We start from the raw sequence: 19381 nt of genomic DNA on the forward strand, positions 1-19381 counted from the left end.
TTCAAGGATAGATTAATTTTATTTTGAATTAAAACTTAGGAAAACTGCCTCCTACTGTACTACTGTGTAATACTCAATACTACATATTTGTAAAATGTGCTACAAAGCCAGCCTGACATAGAAATATTAGGTACTCTGAATTGTCCAAGTCTTTTAGTCATAATGAAGTAGCATAAGATACACACATTTTTGTCTTTTACCAAAATGTAGCTGTGCAATATGCTTCTAAGAGAAGAAACTCAATCTCAATAATAACTTTCAGCACAGTCTGAGTCAAAAGCCAACTGTAAAGAAAAATGTGCCAGCAAGAGATGCAATTTTAAGATGATGTTTCTTGTTTGCTCCCAGAGGCTCTATTATGAAGTTCAAGTTTCTAAGTGACCTGCAGAATAAAAGGATGATTTTGGTATCAAGCACATCAATAGAACATGCACACAAATAACACCAATCTATAGCAAGTTCAGGTCAAATATCAGATATTAATTTACTAACAAAGATGTAGTAGCTACATGTAGGTATAAAAGAATTTCCAGGGAACTATTCTCATAGATTTGGAAATTAGTTACATTTCTCAAAATACAATATGTGATCTCACACTGGATCCTGTGCAGAATGAAAAACATGCTTACAAACAGATTATTAGGTCTGTCAACAAAATTTCTACATAGATTAAAAGTATCAGTGTTAGATATTCTGAAATTGATCATGGTTGTGTAAGAGATAGATTTTGTTCTTAAGATATACAAACTGATATATTCTTGGGCAAAGTGATAGGCTATGTATAACTTCTAAGGGCTAAGGAAAGATTATACATTTGTAACTATATACATATAGAGGTAAGAGACAGAAAATGGCAAAGCAAATGAAATAAAGTATTAACAATTGATGAATCTGGGTAAAAGGTATGTATGGGTTCCTTGAGTTATGCTTGCAACTTTTCTGTAAGCTTGAAATTATTTCAAAGTATAAATTAATAAAGAAAGAAAAGTTGTACTTCTTTTAACAAACCCTACCCACAGCAAATCATTTTTAGTTTCTTAGCAGTTTTTATGTATTGTGCTTGGAGTATATTATTTTTAACTTTGCGTCTATTGCTTTGAATTTAAACTTAAGTGTTCCCTCTCTGTCTTGTGTCATTCATGACCATCTCTCTGAAGATGGCTCACATTCTCCCTCGAATGTGTATTTCTTACTTCACCCCAAAAGATGTCTTTCTTTTTAGATAACCACATTCTCCCTTGAATGCATATCTCCTTTCCTAAGCAAATCTTTGTCTCTGACTGGCATGTTCTGAAATTCTTTTCTGTCATGTATGCCAAGCACCTGCTTATTCCTAGTCAAGGTCCCTCTCTCTGAAAATTCCTAAGGTGGCAGTTGTAGAAGAAAATATATGGAATGAAACTATATTTTCAAAATAACATGAGCCTGACATAGTGGTGCATGTCTGTAATCCCAGGGACTAGGGAGGATGAAGTGAAGGATCACAAGTTCAAGGCCAGCCTCAGCAACTTAGTGAGACCTTAAAGGGCTGGGGATGTGGCTCAGTGGTTAAGCACTGGTCTGATCTCCAGTACCAAATCAAACAAAATACCACTGAATTAATCTTCAGAATTACATTCTCATTACACAGGATCCATATATGATCCAAACAAGTATATGAATCCCTGTTTTAGGATCTGTTTTTTTTTTAATTTTTTATTTGTTTTAATTAGTTACACATGACAGTACAAGATTAGTCTGGATTATCAGTCTATGATTTTGTTCATGCAGGGTGTTTGTGTGTGCTATTTCTAGAGTTCTCACTGGTTTTTGTTTCTTGCCTTGTTTTGCTTTCTTCAGCTTGCTGTCTCCAAAATCATGTAAGAAAATGACCTCATTTGACTTTAAAAAATTCTTCAGAAGCAAAGATATGGTTCTAGAAAACCTAGACTCTCAAATCTCATCCTAGCAAATACCTTCAGAACAAAACTCAATATGGTGATGATTTTTCCATAGTGCAATTATTCTATTTTTAGAATAATGTTTATTAAAGTCCTAACGTGGCTAAAGAATCCAGACAGTTCCTAAAGCAATTTCTATGATGAAGTTAAGTTTCTAATCAATCAATAGTTTGCCTCCAGAATCTAAAGAAATACTGAGCCCCATGTGGCTCAGTTGATTAAGAGAGTCACATTTTAAAATTCTTTTTAAACAAGTTCACTTTTTGAACTTGTATTCACTGTGCATATTATATTTTTGAAATTCTCATTTCAGCAACTGAACTAAATAAAAATGCATATGAAGTTTAAACTTATGCTTCTTTTTTTTCCTTAAACCTTTTTATTGTTGTTATTGGTGGACCTTTATTTTTTATATGCAGTGCTGAGGATCGAACCCAGTGCCTCACACATGCTAGGCAAGTGCTTTACCACTGAGCCATGACCCCAGCCCTAAACTTATGCTTCTTAAACAAACCCATTCATATCTCAATGTACAATTTTCAAAATTCCCTTCTCTCTTTTCTGCCTTAGACCCCTAAAATATCCCAGCCTTTCTCACTTCTCTGATTCTCTCCCCTATTGTCTTGTATTATGTTGGCCACCTTGATCTCTCTGACTTCTTTTTGAACTGTGTTCACTGTGCACATTATAATTGAGAACTCAGAATAGGAAGAAAAAGAACGGCTTTTTTCTATTCCCTCCAGCCCTGTACATGACCATTCTGATTCTGCAACATAAAAATGGGAAATTCAATGGACAGGGCAAGAGCAGGGGAGATGCCAAGCAGGAAGAGATAAAATTCTCATAAGGAATAAAATAAACCTCTTTCATATACTTATTTGATTTAAGAATAATGGCCAATTAACTTGCAAATAATATTTTCTTCTTTTCTTTTGGCACCAGGATTGGATCTAGGGGCGTTCAACCACTGAGTCACGTCTCCAGCCTTTTTTTAATTTTTGTTTTGAGACAGGGTCTTGCTGAGTTGCTGAGGCTGGCTTTGAATTTGCAATCCTCCTGGCTCAGCCCCCACAAGTTGCTGGGATTACAGGAGTACACCCCTGTGCCTGGTGCAAATAGTATTTTTCAAATGCTGAAAAGATAATTATGGCTAGTATTTATTTAGAGTTAACTGCCAAACACTCTTCTAATCTTTTACTATCTAGAATCTTTAGTTAGTCATCTCAACAACTTTAAAGAGATAGATACCATTATTCTTCCCATTTTGCAGAGAAAGAAGCTAGTGCACAGAGAGGTTAAGTACTTTTCTGAAGTCATACAGCTGGTAAGCAGCAGGCTCTAGATTCAAATCCAGAGCATCTGACTCCAAAGGTTCAACATTTAATCACAATATAAGCAGAGTTCTCCCCAAATACTTGGTCTCAGCTTGGTCCAATTCATTGTTTTTAGACCTACTGTGTTCTTTGGTGATGTGCACGAAAAACGCTTTGATGACTTCCACTTTGTGGCGTTTGCTTCCTCTGTAGAGCTGCTGGTGGTGGCATTCTTATTCATTGCTCCCCTTCTTAACTTGATATCTGCAGGCACAGAGAGTAACCGCATCTGTATATAAAACCTAAAAAAAAATAATATATCCCCCACAGTTTCAGATCTTCCCCTCTGGACCACTTCGCTCCCACCACCAAAGGTCTGACAGATAAGACCTTGTGATTTGGGTCACGGGAGTGGGGGTATGTGGGAATCAAGTCCTTCAAGTTCCCCGTTCTTTTTAATTCAATTAGAAACTGAGTTACCATGTCAATTTTAACCTTTGTTTGTGAGCCCACATCCTATTTTATTTAAAATTTCTCGAAACAGATGGAAATAAACAAGCTTACTCTGTTTGCGGGCATACTCTGCTGCTTTGGGTGCTGTTAACATGGCAAAAGGGTGCAGAGAGAGGCGGAAGAGTGGAGCTCGGGGAACCTGCAAGGAAACAGTGCTGCTTTAACGAGCTGCAGGAGCTTCATTTGGTTGAAACGGGTTAGATGTAGCTCTTAACTGCACTCTGTTTCACCCACGCAGGGGGCTTAGATGTTAATAACATCCATCACCGAGGCACACAAAACACAGGGAGCCTGAACTTCACACACAGCCTTTGCTCCTGTACTTGGTTCCCACTGCCCAGAATGCCCCTCACACCCTGGCGCTCTTCACAGTTTCCTTTTCCTGAATAGCCCTTTCTTCTTTTTCTCCCTGGAGGCTCCCACTTTTTCTTTGAGAAAAACCCCCTTTTCTGAGAAACTTGCCCCAAAGTCCCCTTACCCCCATTGCTGAGTGATCTGCTCCCTCATCTGTGAACTTAAAGCATGGAGTCCCATAGAACAAGGCCAGTGGATGGAAGCTGGTCATGACCTTGGGGGCTGCACTACCCTGGAAGCATCTTCAAGGCTGGGACTGGCCCTGCAGGCAACATGTGTGCTGTGGGCACCTGCCATGGGCCAGGCGTGCTGTAGGAGCTGTGGTGTGTGTAAGGCAGACAGGACTCCTGCCCTTCTGGAGCTGCGGGAGGCAAGTGAGGAGAAACAATAAGCTAGTGGACAACAGGGGAGTGACACGTGGAGAGGAGCTCAGTAAATGCACTAAACGAGATGAGGAGACAGGGAGTTACAGGGCAGCCTCCACTGCAAACAGAATGGACAGAGGAGCCTCAGGAAGAAAGTGGGGTTTCAGCCGAGGCTCACAGGATGGACAGCAGCCTGGTGAGGAGGAGCTGGAGAGAGCCATTGTGGGCAAAGCAAAAGGGAAGTTCTTGAGATAAGCTCAAGCTTTCCAGACACAGGAGGGAAGACAGTGGGGTGGGAAACCGAGTGAGGGAGCACCAGATCACGTAGGTCTCCCTCAGTCAGGTGCAGGGCTGGATGTTGCTATCGACTCCAGCATTGCAGCGGGAAGCCAGCGAAGTCATTTTAAGCAGTAGTGTGACAAGATCTGATTTAGGATTTTAAAAAGATCACTCTGGGCTGGGCACAGTGGCGTACCCCTGTCGTCCCAGCAAATTGGGAGGCTGAGGCAGCAAGATTGTAAGTTTGAGGCCAGCCTCAGAAACTGAGAAACTTGCCCCAATGTCTCCTATCCCCAGTGCAGAGTGATCTGTGAACCTCATCTGCTTCCTCATCTTAGTGAAACCGTGTGTCAAAATTAAAAATAAAATAAAAAAGGGCTGGGGATATAGCTCAGTGGTAAGGTGACCTTGGGTTCCATCCCCTGTATGACAAACAAAAAGAAAACCCAGGGGTCACGCTGGGGCTGCAGGCATAGCTCAGTGGTAGAGAGAGCACTTGCCCAGCACGTGCCACAAAAGAAACAAAATTAAATCAAAGACCTCTGTGGCTGCTATGTGGGGAAGAGACTGGAGGGTGGGAGAAAGCAGGCCACTGAGCTCACCCAGTGCCTTAGAAAGTGCCCACCCCATACTGGACCCTCAAATATCATTGACTAATACTAGTCAAGGGACTGGTAGTTAACACCAGGGATTTGGGTGCCCAGATGGCTGTGTTTGGAAACAAGCTGCACCTTGGCAGCCGCTTAACTTCTCTGTGCCTGCTTATTTATGTGATATTAATAATACTGGCCTTTATAGTATTGTGGCAAGGATTAGAGTTAGCATATATAAAATGCTTAGAAAAGTGTCTAGCACATAGTACAGCACTGTATTTTAGCTTTGACGATGTTGATGATAATTATTATTTACACTTCTCATCATTACCATCTTTTCCCAGCCCGGTCATTGTATGCAAGAGCCCGTGGCAGCTCCTGGGCTACCATTTCCTCTATAGGATCCTACCTCATCTACCAGACAAAGGTTGAGGGAATTGCTGACGTTTAACTAATCAGAGCCAGGAAGCCTGAACTTAGAGTCTCTCTTCTTGCAGAATCAACAATTTTCTGCCTTCTCATCAATAGAGATTAGGTTTTTTATTTATAGGAAGGGCTCTTATTTCTAAGAAGTACAAGATGATTACACAATTCTCTTTGTGTATGCATCTCAGGAAATGTGCCGTTTTATTAATAAGACACCCTTTACATATTTGATTGAAGCAAACATTAAGAGAAAATGATAAGAAAATAAATGCTCATTTTTAGTTTTCCAGGCCAGTGGTTTTTCTACTCAATCACTCCAAACTTTCAATGATCACCTTAGTAATGGTCAAGTACCCATTTAACTGGTATCCCTTCAAAGTAGGTATAAATCTGTATTTCCATAGAATTTTAGCTACAGATACTTTGTATGGTTTATGTAGATTTTTTGGAGGGATTTTTTTCTTTTAATGAAAGGGACTATATTCTTATACTATTTTGCAATTTGTAAAAGAATATCAGGGTTCTGTTTTCCTGGCATTAGATGCTGATGTGACTCGGTTTTTTAATGCATGCACTATATACTCCATATTACAAAAGTACACAATGCATGTGACTGTTTTTCAATCAATGCACTTTGAGGTTTTGTTCAATTTGTTTTATTACAAATAAATTGCAGCAAATATCCCCCCCACACCTCATATCTAAGTACAAACTAAATTTCTACATGGAGAATTGCTAGATTTAACTGCTATGTACTTTCATTAAATTCTGATGAAATAAATGGATATATCATAAATATATAGCTCAATGGATTTTCATTAACAGAACAACCTATGCAGTCAAAACCCAGGTCACAAGCTCCCTTAGAGCTCCTTAATTATTCCTTGACACACTGTCTTTCTTCTAAGGAAAAATGTTATCCTTATTTCTAATAACTTAGATTAATTTTTTTCTGTTTTTGTACTTAATCTCAATGGAATCATAGAATATTTACCTCCTTAACCTCTCCCTCCCCAACTGGCTTTGCAGTCAGCCTTGATACCTGCTGTGTCTCCTAGTTTTGCTTTCCTTTTTCAAGATCACTTTGGTTATTTTTGGCTCTTTGTGTTTCCTAATGAATTTTATAATCAGCTTGTCAATGTCCGAGAAAAGAAAGAAGGGAAAAAGGAAAAAGAGAATGAGATCGAGCTTCAGGGATGTTGCTTGGGGTTGAGTTGCATCTCTGGATTATTTTAGGGGTAACTGAGATTTAAATGATAACACACCTTCTAACCCATGAACATTCTGTATCTCTTCATTCATTTGGGCCTTCTTTAGTATCAGTAACATTTGCAGTGTATCAATCCTTGTGCATGTTTTATCAATTTTATTCCTAAGTATTTTTGTGACTATAGTCTAGGGCATCAATTCTATATTTTGCTTTCTCTTTACTCCTGGTATATAGAAATAAAACTAATTTTCATATTGACCTTGTATCCAGCAACTTTACTAAATTCACTTACTAATATATTAACTTATTGATTTTGTGTGTGTGTGTGTGTGTGTGTGTGTGTGTGTGTTTGTGTGGTGCTGGGGATTGAATCCAGGGCCTTGTGTATGCAAGGCAAGCACCTGACCAATTGAGCTATATCCCCAGCCCTAGTTTACTGATTCTTTTGGAATTTCAAAGTATCCATTATGTCATGTTTGAAGAACATGTTTGAAGACTCCTCTCTTCTCTCCCTTCCTGTCCTGTCCTTTCCTCTTCTCTCCTTTCTTTTTTTAACTCTGTTTCTAGTACTGGTGATTGAACTCAGGGGCCCTCTACCACTGAGCTACATCTACCACCCTTTTTATTTTGAAAGAGGTCTTGCTAATTGCCTGGGTTATCTTTAAACTTGCAACCCTCCTGCCTCAGCCTCCTGAGTAGCTGGGATCACAGGTGTGCACTACCCCATTCAGAGATACTTTTCTTTATTTCTATTATCCTTTAATTTTGTTTATTTTTTCTTATTTTCCCCACAGGTTAAGATCTTCAATGCAATATTAAAGAGGACCTATGCCTGGTGTGGTGGCACATGCCTATAATCCTAGGGAGGCATGAACAGAGTGATGTTTTGAAGTATATGCTATATACATTATGAGATGGTTAAGACTAGCTAATTAATATATGTATTGCTTCACATTATCATTTTTGTGGTAAAAGCACTTAGTACTCACTGTATGAGCTTTTAAGAATAAAATGAATAGCCAGACGAGGTGGTGCACACCTGTAAACCCTGCAACACAGGAGACTGAGACAGAAGAATCTCGAGTTTGAGGCCAATCTCAGCAACTCAGTGAGGACCTGTCTCAAAATCAAGAACAAAAAGGCCTGGGAAGTGGCTTAGTGGTAAAGCCCTGGGTTCAATTCTTAGCACCAAAAAGAAAAGAAAAAGAAAGAGGAATAGCAATAGCAAGTATCTGCTCTATTTCTCATCTCAGGGAGAATATTATCATTAAGTATGATATTTGCTGCAGTTTTTTTTAAATTAATTAATTTTTAAATTATTTTTTAAAATAATTTATCAAATTAAGGAAATTCTTTTGTCTTCTTAGTTTGCTAGGTTTTAAAAATTGTGATAAGATGCACACAACATAAAATTTAATCACCTTTGCCATTTAAGTTTTTCAAAAATTAATAGCCTTTATTATTAAGAGCAATCTTATGTTCACAGAAAAACTGAAGGGACAGTAAATTCTGATTTACCCCTTGTCCCCATACATAAAAAAAACTTGCCTGCTATCAACTTTCTGCTCCTTGGTGGTCCATTACAAGCATGAACCTACACGGACACCCTGCCATCCAGAGTTCAAACTTGCTACTTTCTAAAAAATATGAATTGGCACTGAATTTTGTAAAAATTTTTTTCAGAATATATTATATATATACATATATAATATATTCTGAAAAATAATATATATATATATATTTTTTTTTCCTGAAAACACTGATTGATTCTTTAGTGTTAATCTCCCCTGGTATATTTGGAATAAAATCTCTTTAATGGCTGGATTTGACTTGCTAATATATTGTTGAAGATTTTTGCATTTATGCTCAGAAGAAATTAGTCTATGATTTTTTCTTTCTTTTTTGTTTGTTTGTTGGTGTTTTTAGCAGGATCTGAAATAAAGGCTATGCTGGTCTCATATCATGACAACGAAATCTCTGGAAGAGTTTGCGTAAGATGGATGATTTTTTTTTTCCCCTGTTATCTTCCAAGTTGAGATGTGGTGGTTTTTGGATAGTAACATTCCTGCATGTGAGACAAGATCTGGCTACTCTTGGCACTGGCTAATGGATCACTTTAAAGGGTTGAAATTCCTTCAATCTATTAGGAGAAGAATTAGAAAAACAAAATTTTTGTTCACAGCAAATTGACTTAATCTTATGGCTGGTGTGGCCTAGATCATGTGCCAGAGGTTGCTAGCTGCCTCCCAAGAGCCACCTTTCTCCTTCTGATTTTTAGTTAGATGTCCTCTTTTCAGCTAAGGTCTATATCCCAAATCCTCTCTTCTAGCTAGGTGTGACCATATCCTAAATCCTCTCTTCTAACTAGGTGCTAATCAATGGTACAAAGGATCAAGTGTTCTCTGAGATTCTTGGCACATTTCCTTAGAAGAAGAAGGGGTCAATTCTTCTCTTGCCTAAAACATAATGTGATGGCTGGAGCTCTAGCAAGCATATTAGATAATGAGGTTGATGGTCACACTGTAGAAATGACTCACTGGAGACCTGAAAGGAACCTGTGTTTCTCACAATTTGGTGCAACTATGGTACTAACTGGTTGCTCACTTCCCGATTCCCTTCATATAAGTAAACTTCTGTATTTTAGTATCACTCTGGGGTTTCTGTTATATCATATAGGAAACAAAGTGAAGATGTGTTCTTTTTTATTGACAAAACAGCTTATAATACCCCTTAGCAGGAGCACTGCTAAACTTCACCTTCACTTTTTATTGACAAATAATATGGCAAAAATATTTTGGGGAGTTACTTCACAGTGAGAACGGTAAAGAATTAACCATAAGCATCAAATATGACCTCCAACCTTAAGAAGCAAATAATCTATTTAAAAGATGACCCTAAAACACAATTAAAAAGGAGACTATATAGCAATATAGGGCTATTATGGCTGTGATTATAGCCCTACAGGATAATGTGTGTCAGGTATAAGGAAAAAGAAAGTGGTTAATTATATATATATCCGAGCAACTGGGATTACAGGCAAGCGCCACTGTGCCCAGCATAAGTCACTATATCTTTTTGAGACAAGGTCTCCCTATGTTGTCCAGGTTGGTCTTGAACAAATAGACCTACATGGTTCTCATGCCTCTGCCTCCCAGAAGCTGGGATGACAGACGTGCACCACCATGCCCAGCTTTCGTAAGTTGTTCTTCTGCAGTTCTTCACTAAGTAGATGTAAGATTGATGTTTTGCATGCTCTAGTTTCCCCACCCACAGGGGAAACTGAGGATTTTAAAGGACATTTCCAGCTCAAATGGTCTATGAATCTTTCTAGTCCTGATAACCTCATGACTCATGTGAGCCATAAATTAGCTTTCGATACTTTAGGATGAAATTTAGATTGTAATCTAGAGTTAATCACATTCTCTTTTTTAACTCTAAATCTGTTGACTGATATCTTCATTATCTCAGTATAAAAGACTTATTATTTCTCAATTCGTGTGCTGACTGAATGCCAAAGCACATTCAACAGAAATTTCTTCTATCTGTAAGGCTGAGAGGGGAAGATGAGGAAGTATACAGGGATTTAGGAACTTTTCCAATGGAGGGGTACATAATTAGGAATGAAGGGCATAGATAGTAATCATCACCTGCCTCTCAGCCTGGACCAGTAACTTTCAAACCATCATTATGATCATCTCCAGGATGGAAAGTAGAGAGTTTCTGACCTTCAGTGTCAAAGCAATTGGACATGTGCTTATATCAATCAGATTTGCCAAAATAAAAGTGGACTCATAATCTGCAAAGATAGCTTGTATACCTCTAAGAAGTTTTGCAAATGTGATTCAGGTGTTGCAAAATTATACTTACTAAATGTTTTAATGCTTATGAAAACAAAGGGTAAATTTCAAGTGTTGTAAGTATTGGCAAATCTATGACTTGGCTGATTCTGTCCTATAGTAGTTTCTCCAAAAATTGAGACTGTATTGAAAAAGAGAGAGAAAGACAAGTAACTCCACAGAAAGATGGACAGAATTTTTAACAGGCACTCCACAGAAGAGGAAACATACAAACAGTTGTGCATTAGAGATCAGGAGCACAGCAAAACACCATCATGTATTTAACAGATTTAAAAGTCTGAAAGTACCAGTGTGGGTAACCAGTATTGGTGATGGCATGGGCATGATCATTTTGGAAAAACATTTTAATTTTTTGAAAAGTGTTGAAGATGCTCATTTCTTACAGTTTAACAATTTCTCAGACATATACCACACAGACATCTTCCACACAACAGAAAAATATATAAAAGAAATAACCCAAATGTATAAGACTGAAAAAAATGTGCAAGTACACTGACATATTCCTAAGGTAAAATGCAATATGCAGTAATAATAAACTACAGTTACATTAATGACATAGGTAAATTTATTGAATGTAATGTGGGGTAAAAAAAGAAAGCCATAGAATGACATATTTGCCATTATTTTATTTATATAAAATTAAAATGCTGTTCAAAATTAAACAAATACATTGCTTAGAGATTCATCTCTGACAAAACTACAAAGACATGAAAGTAAATAATAATTCTCTTGATTCTGTTCCGTTTCATATACTTGGTGGGTTGGTTTGTTTGCTTAATCTTTGTACTCTAAACATGTGTGATAAGTATTGATTGGACATGGTTAATATTAATGATCTTCAGACTGTACTACCCATAATTAATATTGAAAACATATTTTTTAATCCTTATTAATATTTATTGATATTGAATTTTTGTTGAAAACAAGGTCCCTCTCCTTGTCATGAATTCACTTTCTCTTTTCTGCATGATTCAGTCTGAGCATTCTTCAGGAGGAGAAGACACTTGGCAGCTACTGGAAGAAGTGTGAGAGGGTCAAAGACAGACAGGCCTACAGCAGGCAGGACCAGCCTCCGGCAAGAGGAAGGAGAAGGCCATGCTGCGTGGGGCCAGACTTGGAAATCTTAGCGCTGATAGGAAAAGCTCCCCATGTAACCATCATGTATGTACTTGGTCGTTAATCATGACACCATGTACATCATGGTCTCAATTCTCAGGAGCACCTGGTGTGGCGGGGAGTCAGCCTGCCTACTCAGGTGTGCCTGTTTAAAACTAGGGAATTGGGGCAGGTGTGGTGGTGCACACTTGTAATCCCAGCAATTCAGAAGGCTGAGGCAGGAGGATTACAAGTTTGAGGGCAGCCTCAGCAACTTAGTGAGATCCTAAGCAACTAAGCAAGACCCTATCTCAAAAAATAAAAAAGGCTGGGGGTGTGGCTCAGTGGTAAGCACCCCTGGGTTCAATCCTTGTTACCAAAAGAGAGGGAGGGAGGGAGGGGGAAGAGAGAGAGAATATGAATTGGGGATCAGAGGTGTTAAATAATTATTTATCAGAGGCCATGCAGACATTGGGATGTGGCTTCAGGAAGAGAAGAAAGCAGTGGTGCTGGTGTGGTCTCTATTCCTCTATTCCGTGCTCTGATGTACTCACTCTAACTCTCTCTGCTTTCCTTTCTTACTGCTGCCCCTTCTCCATCAAATGGAGCTGAAGAATATTTTTATTACTTGCTCTATTTTTTGAAAGAAGATTCATGCTTTGCCTACAGTTTAAATCGAGTAAAGCAGTTTCTGTTTATCAGAAGGTAGCTGTAAAAATCCCTGACTTACATAAAGGCCCTTAGTTGAACTTTTGCCCAGTCCAGAGTCCTCAAAAGAAAAAAGTTTTGTATCAGCAAAACACAGCTTCCTCTGAGGAAGGAGGAAGAGTATTGGGCTGTGATCCCTGTCTGTCACCAGGTGGCAGCAAAGAGCCCTGGAGAAAGCCCTCAAGCCTGAGCACAGCACCCTGTTGTATAATAAGAGGCCCATTTATTTCAGTTGCCGGAAATTCTACATAATCTGATTAGTATTCAACCGGGTTTTAAACTTTAGCTTGGGAAGGTTTTCAGCTGTTGCTAAGGAGATGTTTTATCTAAAGGAATCAAAGGTCGTTTAGACATATGAAGGGTTTTTTTTTCCTTCTTTAAAACAACTCTATCTCCTAGTTAAAAGAAAAATTATGTTGAATCCCAAAGATCTGTTTTAAAACACTCTTACAGTCTCATTTTGTAAATGCTACATTTCCTTATTCACAATGTGAAAAATGCCCCTGAATGGAGTTAATGTGAAGCCACAAGAAAAAGGCCTGAGGTGGCATTTTGGATGTGGGGAGGAGCTTGTGAGGCTCAGAGGGATAGGTCCTCAGATTCTTGTATTGGTTCCTCAGATCATACCCTTTGTTATAACTAGTTGTCCAAAACAGGCAAAGTTTACATCGTGTTAATAATACACATAGATGCTTGATTAGCTATACTTTTTGGATAGAGTGGTAGGTCTAAGCAAGATGTAATTTCATCTCTTAGGGGACATAGGCACCTGGAAACTTTTTTTTTTTTTTTGTATTGTCAAACTGGAGACAATCAACATTCATTCAGTAGCTAGAGGCCAGAGATGCTGTTAAACATCCTACAATGCATGTAACAGTCCTTAACTCCAACTTCCTATGCACACAGTGGAGAATAATGTTGTGTTAATAAGAAGAATGTTAAGAAATCCTGATATAGAAGGACACCAGAGAGATCAGATACCCAACCCATGAGTATCAGAACCTTAATCACAACTATTATTTAAAGGTTTCCATATGCCAAACACTGGGCTTCATTGGTACTAACTCACTTAGTGCCCACACAAACCCATCTTCTTTTTCCTGCTTCTACAAATGAAATTGAAGCTGATAGGGGTTAGAAAACGTGCCCAGGATTATTCTGCTTGTAACTGGCCTAGTTGAGGTTCAGACTCAGATAGCTGAGGATTTCGAATCCTAGTGTTTAACACGGCACCAGTTGCCTTTCACATATAAATCAATAAATGATCCTATCTCATAGCAATAAGCAAGTACTGACCTTAAAACAAGAAGTCTCCCACTAGGGAGAGATAGTCTGCTTCTGTTCTAAGCTGGTTCTTTTGTAGCCAATGCATACATCTGGGATTTTCAGTGTTGGTCACTGATTATGAGGATGGAAAGTATGTCTTCCTGTACAGAGGCTCTTTAATGAATGAATAAGTGATGGGGCAGATGAGGAATATTGACTGGCTCACCTCTAGATAGCATGTCTTCCTCTTCTACCCCCCTGCATGAACATGAGTCCCCCAAACTACTCAAACACTCACATTTGCAAACCTTGATTGATGGCCCAGCCAAGACAAGGGTACATAGTGACATCACCACCAGAATGAGACTTTGCATATTTGTCCTCTGGTCATGTGAGTTGGGACCAACCGGTCAAATGTATCTGATGCCTGCCCTAGACCTCCCTAAGCCCACAAGATGAGGGGAGAAAGAAGAATCAATAAAAAAAATTTCAAACTGAAGGAATCAAAAAAAAAAATTAAAAGTTCAATGGAACGCATCACCAATAGTCTAGACCACTTGGAAGACAGAGTTTCAGGCAATGAAGAAAAAATATATAATCTTGAAAATAAAGATCATGGAGAAAAATGTTAAGAGACCACAAACAGAATTTTCAAGAAATATGGGATGTGGGAAGCCACCCCTGAGCTATTTGAGCGCCTTCACTTGGCCTTGAGCCAAGGAGATTTAGGTTTGGCATGGCAATCTGTTTTGTGGCTCCTCCTACTCTATGGATTGCACAATGCACTGACCTCTGCCTTTGCTTGTCTAGGGATTTGGGCGTAACCTGTTGGAAACTGGACAGCCCACCTCCTACTTTATTTGGCAAAGAACATTCTATGGAAAACCTTTGTAGTTTTTTCCATATAATAAAGCAAACACGGGCTCTAGTTCTCTCTCTTTCCAGTGTGGAAGCTCAACCCCTAAGGTGGAAGAGCTGTCCCGCCTTTCTAAAATTACTTCCCTTGTTGTGTGGGTTTTTTTCACTATTTTCTTTTTTAAACTTTATTTTACAGCCAGCCCACTTCACACAGAGGAACCCCAAATTCCACCAGCTGTGTGGGACGTGGGTGAGAATGGGATAACATTAAAAGGCCAAATCTAATATTTGTGGGGGTAGATGAAGGCTCTGAAGTACAAACCAATGCAATGCACAATCTTTTCAATGACAGAATAACAGAAAAATTCCAAATGTTAAGACAGAAATGAAAAGTCAAAGAAAAATGCAAATTACTAAAGCCTGTTGTGAAAATATCACCAAAAACACTATTGAAATATGATAATAGAAAGTTATTTTGAAAACCTATACTCCAATAAGCTAGAAAATCTTGAAGACATCAATAAATTCCTAAAGACATATGACCTGAAATTGAACCGGATGATATAGAAAATTTAAACAGGTCAATTTTAAGTAATGAGATTGAAGAAGTCACCAAAAGCCTACCACACAGAAAAGCCCAGGGCCAGATGGATGCTCAGCTGAGTTCTATCAAACCTTTAAAGAAGGACTAATATCAATTCTCCTCAAATTATTTCACGAAAAGGGGGAACCCTTCCAAACTCATTCTATGAAGCTAGTATCACCCTGATACCAAAACTAGATAAAGACACTTCAAGGAAAGAAAACTTCAGACCAATATCTCTGATGAATATACATGCAAAAATTCTCAATAAAATACTGGCAAATCACATACAAAAACACATTAAAAAGATAGTGCACCATGATCAAGTGGGGTTCATTCTAGGGATACAAGGTTGGTTCAACACATGGAAATCAATAAATGTAATTCATCACACAAAATAGACTAAAGGGCAAGAATCACATGATTATCTCAATAGATGCAGAAAAGGCATTTGACAAAATAAAATATCTTTCTTGCTTAAAACACTAGAAATTAGAGATAAAAGGATCATACCTCAACATTGTAAAAGCTATATTTGAAGAGCTCAAGCCCATCATTATAAATGGGGAGAAACTGAAAGTATTTCCTCTAAAAACAGGAACTAGACAGGGATATCCACTTTCACCACTTACATTAATGTAGTCCTTGAATCTCTAGACAGAGCAATTAGGCAAAAGAATGAAATAAAAGGGATACAAATAAGAAAAGAAGAGTTAAAACTAGCTCTCTTTACCGAATGCATGAGTCTATTCAGAAGACTCAAAAAAAAAAAAAAAAAAGAAAGAAAGAAACTCCACTAGAAAACTTCTAGAACTCACCAATGAATTCAGCAATGTAGCAGGATACAAAATTAACATTTATAAATTAATTGTGTTTCTCTACTCCAATGACAAATTCACTGAAAGAAAAATTAGGAAAACCATCCCATTCACAATAGTGTCAAAAAATAAAATACATGGGAATCGACGTAACAAAAAAAGTGAAAGACTTCTACAATGAAAATTACAAACAGTTAAAGAAAGAAATTGAGGAAAACCTTAGAAGATGGAAAGACCTTCCACATTCTTGGACAGTGAGAATTAATATCATCAAAATGGCCATACTACCCAAAGCACTAAACAGATTCAATGCAATTCCCATGAAAATTCCAATGATGCTCTTCATGGAAATAGGAAAAGCAGTCATGAAATTCATTTGGAAAAACAAGAGGCCCAGAATAGCCAAAGCAATCCTTATTGAGAAAAGTGAAGCAGGAGGCATCATAATACCAGACCTAAAATTATACTATAGAGCTATAGTAACAAAAACATCATGGTATCGGCACCAAAACAGACATGAAGACCAATGGAACAGAATAGCAGACACAGGAACAAACCCACATAAATACAGTTACTTAATGTTAGGCAAAGGTACCAATTATATAAGCAATAACATACATTGGAGAAAAGATAGCCTCTTCAACAAATGGTGCTAAGAAAACTGGAAATCCATGTGTAGTAGACTGAAATTTAGCCTCTATCTCCAACCCTGCACAAAAATCAGCTCCAAGTGGATCAAGGACCTAGGAATTAAACCAGAAACCCTGCATATACTAGAAGAAAAGTTAGGCCCAACACTATAACATAACAGCATAGGAACTGAATTCCTTAATACAACCCCTAAAGTGCAAGAAGAAAAGTCAATAATAAATAAAGGGGATGGCATTAGACTAAAAAGCTTCTTCACAGTAAAGGAAACAATCAAGATCATAAATAGAGAGCCTACAGAATGGGAGAAAATAATTGCCACCTGCACCTGAGAGAAAGCATTAATTTCCAGGATATATAAAGAACTCAAAACACCTAACACCAAAACAATAATAGCAATAACAACAACACCAACAAATAAATAAATGGGCAAAGGAACTGAACAGACATTTTACAGACTAAGAAATATGAATGGTCAACAAATATATTTAAAAAGTTCCACATCTCTAGCAATTAGAGAAATGCAAATTAAAACTACATTGAAATTCCATCTCACTCTAGTCAGAATGGCAATTATCAAGAATACAAGTACCAATAAATGTTGGCAAGAATGTAGGGGGAAAGCTACATCCATACATTGCTGTGGGGCTGCAAATTGGGGCAATCACTCAGTGTGATTACCGAATCATACTGAATCAGTATGGAGAGTCCTCAAAAAACTAAGAATAGAACTACCACTTGACCCAGCTATCCCACTCCTTAGTATATACTCAAATGACTTAAAATCAGCATACTACAGTAATGCAGCCACATCAATGTTTGTAGCAGCTCAATTCACAATAGCTAAGCTAATGAACCAATCTAAGGGCTCTTCAATAGATGAATAGATAAAGAAAATGTGGTATGTATATGCAATGGAGTATTACTCAGCCATAAAGAAGAATGATTTTATGAGATTTGCCAGGAAATGAATGAATCTGGAGACTATTATGCTAAGTGAAGTAAGCCGATTCCAAAAAACCTAAAGACGAATGTTTTCTCTGATAGATTGAAGTTTGCCCACAGTAAAGTGGGGTAGTGAGGGGAAGACTAGAAGTTCACTAGATTAGACAATGGGGAATGGAGGGAAGAGATGAGGGATAAGTGAAGGAAAGACAATGGAATGAATTTGACATAATTTTCCCATATACACATATGAAAACAACACAGTGAATCCCCTCACCATGAACATCCATAAGAATGGGACTCTTTTAATAAAAAAAAAAAAGTTGGTTCTTCTTAGTTATACATGACAGCAGAATCCATTTTTATATCATTATACAAGCATGGAATATATTTTATTGTAATTAGGACCCCTGTCTTGTGGATGTACATGATGGTGAGATTCACTATGGTGTATTCATTTTTTTTTTAAAGAGAGAGTGAGAGAGGAGAGAGAGAGAAGAGAGAGAGAGAGAGAGAGAGAGAGAGAGAGAGAGAGAGAAAGAGAATTTTTAATATTTATTTTTTAGTTCTAGGCGGACACAACATCTTTGTTGGTATGTGGTGCTGAGGATCGAACCCGGGCCGCACGCATGCCAGGCGAGCACACCACTGCTTGAGCCACATCCCCAGCCCCACTATGGTGTATTCATAAATGTACAAAAGAAAGTTATGGGGGGCTGGGGATGTGGCTCAAGCGGTAGCGCGCTCGCCTAGCATGCGTGCGGCCCGGGTTCGATCCTCAGCAGCACCACATACCAACAAAGATGTTGTGTCCGCCGAGAACTGAGAAAAAATAAATAAATGTTAAAATTCTCTCTCTCTCTCTCTGTCCCCCTCTCTCTCTCAAAAAAAAAAAAAAAAAAAAAAAAAAAAAAAATGTTTCTCTTTAAAAAAAAAAAAAAAAAAAAAAAAAAAAAAAAGAAAGTTATGTCAGATTCATTCCATGGTCTTTCCATTTCCTATCCTTCCCTCCTGCTTCCCTCCTGCTACAGTCCCCTCAATGACATTCTTCCATTTCCTCTTCCTTCCTCCAGAGGTATCTAGAGCTAAAGCAATTTTAGGTCACCTTTAACAGCAGTCAGAACTTAAATTCAAACGGAATAGTCATACATCCATAACTGGCGAACACCGAACTGGCCTAAGGATCATTCAGAATACTCTCTTTTTAAAGCTCAGTATACGGAGACCCAAGGAGGGAAAGGGGCCTGTTCAGCTCTGTAGTGGTACAGTCAGAGCTCAGACCTGGTCTCTGGATTCCCTGTCCTTCCCTCATGCTTGCATTACTGGTGACTTCTGAGGAATCCCAGGAGTCTTGTGGGAAAGGGACAGGTGGTGTCAGTAAATGAGCTCCTGTGTCTGGGGAATGTGCCTTGGAGATGGAGTCCTAGCTCCAGCTGACATAGTTCATCACAGAGAACGTGGCTTAGCAGATGTATGTTACAAAAGGCAAGAGGGGAAAATCAGGCAGGAACAAAGCAGAATTTCGAGTCCAGGTCTGGTGCTCTACTTGCTGCCCTACCAGGCCTTATGCAAAATAAACTTGTTATAACTGTGTAAACCTATGTCTAAAA

The 19381-nt window shown here is 38.3% G+C and overlaps 1 protein-coding gene across 5 annotated transcripts in view; it reads right to left on the bottom strand.

Moving 5' to 3' along the window:
• The window catches only part of C7H2orf80 (chromosome 7 C2orf80 homolog), a 27191-nt gene continuing 7810 nt past the window's right edge, over positions 1–19381 (bottom strand). For 4 of the 5 annotated variants that reach the window (XM_040294811.2, XM_040294810.2, XM_040294809.2 and 1 more), the window contains 3 exons: positions 3818–3905; positions 3396–3517; positions 1–382 (listed from right to left, as the gene is read on the bottom strand). In XM_040294811.2, coding sequence (XP_040150745.1) covers positions 374–382; positions 3396–3517; positions 3818–3905 — 219 coding nt within the window. In that variant the 3' untranslated portion in view covers positions 1–373. Of the gene's footprint in view, positions 383–3395; positions 3556–3817; positions 3906–19381 lie in introns of those variants that run through there. The other variant, XM_078017914.1, reaches the window with a different exon arrangement.

This window comes from Ictidomys tridecemlineatus, chromosome 7, assembly GCF_052094955.1.
Source record: "Ictidomys tridecemlineatus isolate mIctTri1 chromosome 7, mIctTri1.hap1, whole genome shotgun sequence".
In the NCBI taxonomy this organism is placed as follows: Eukaryota; Metazoa; Chordata; class Mammalia; order Rodentia; family Sciuridae; genus Ictidomys; species Ictidomys tridecemlineatus.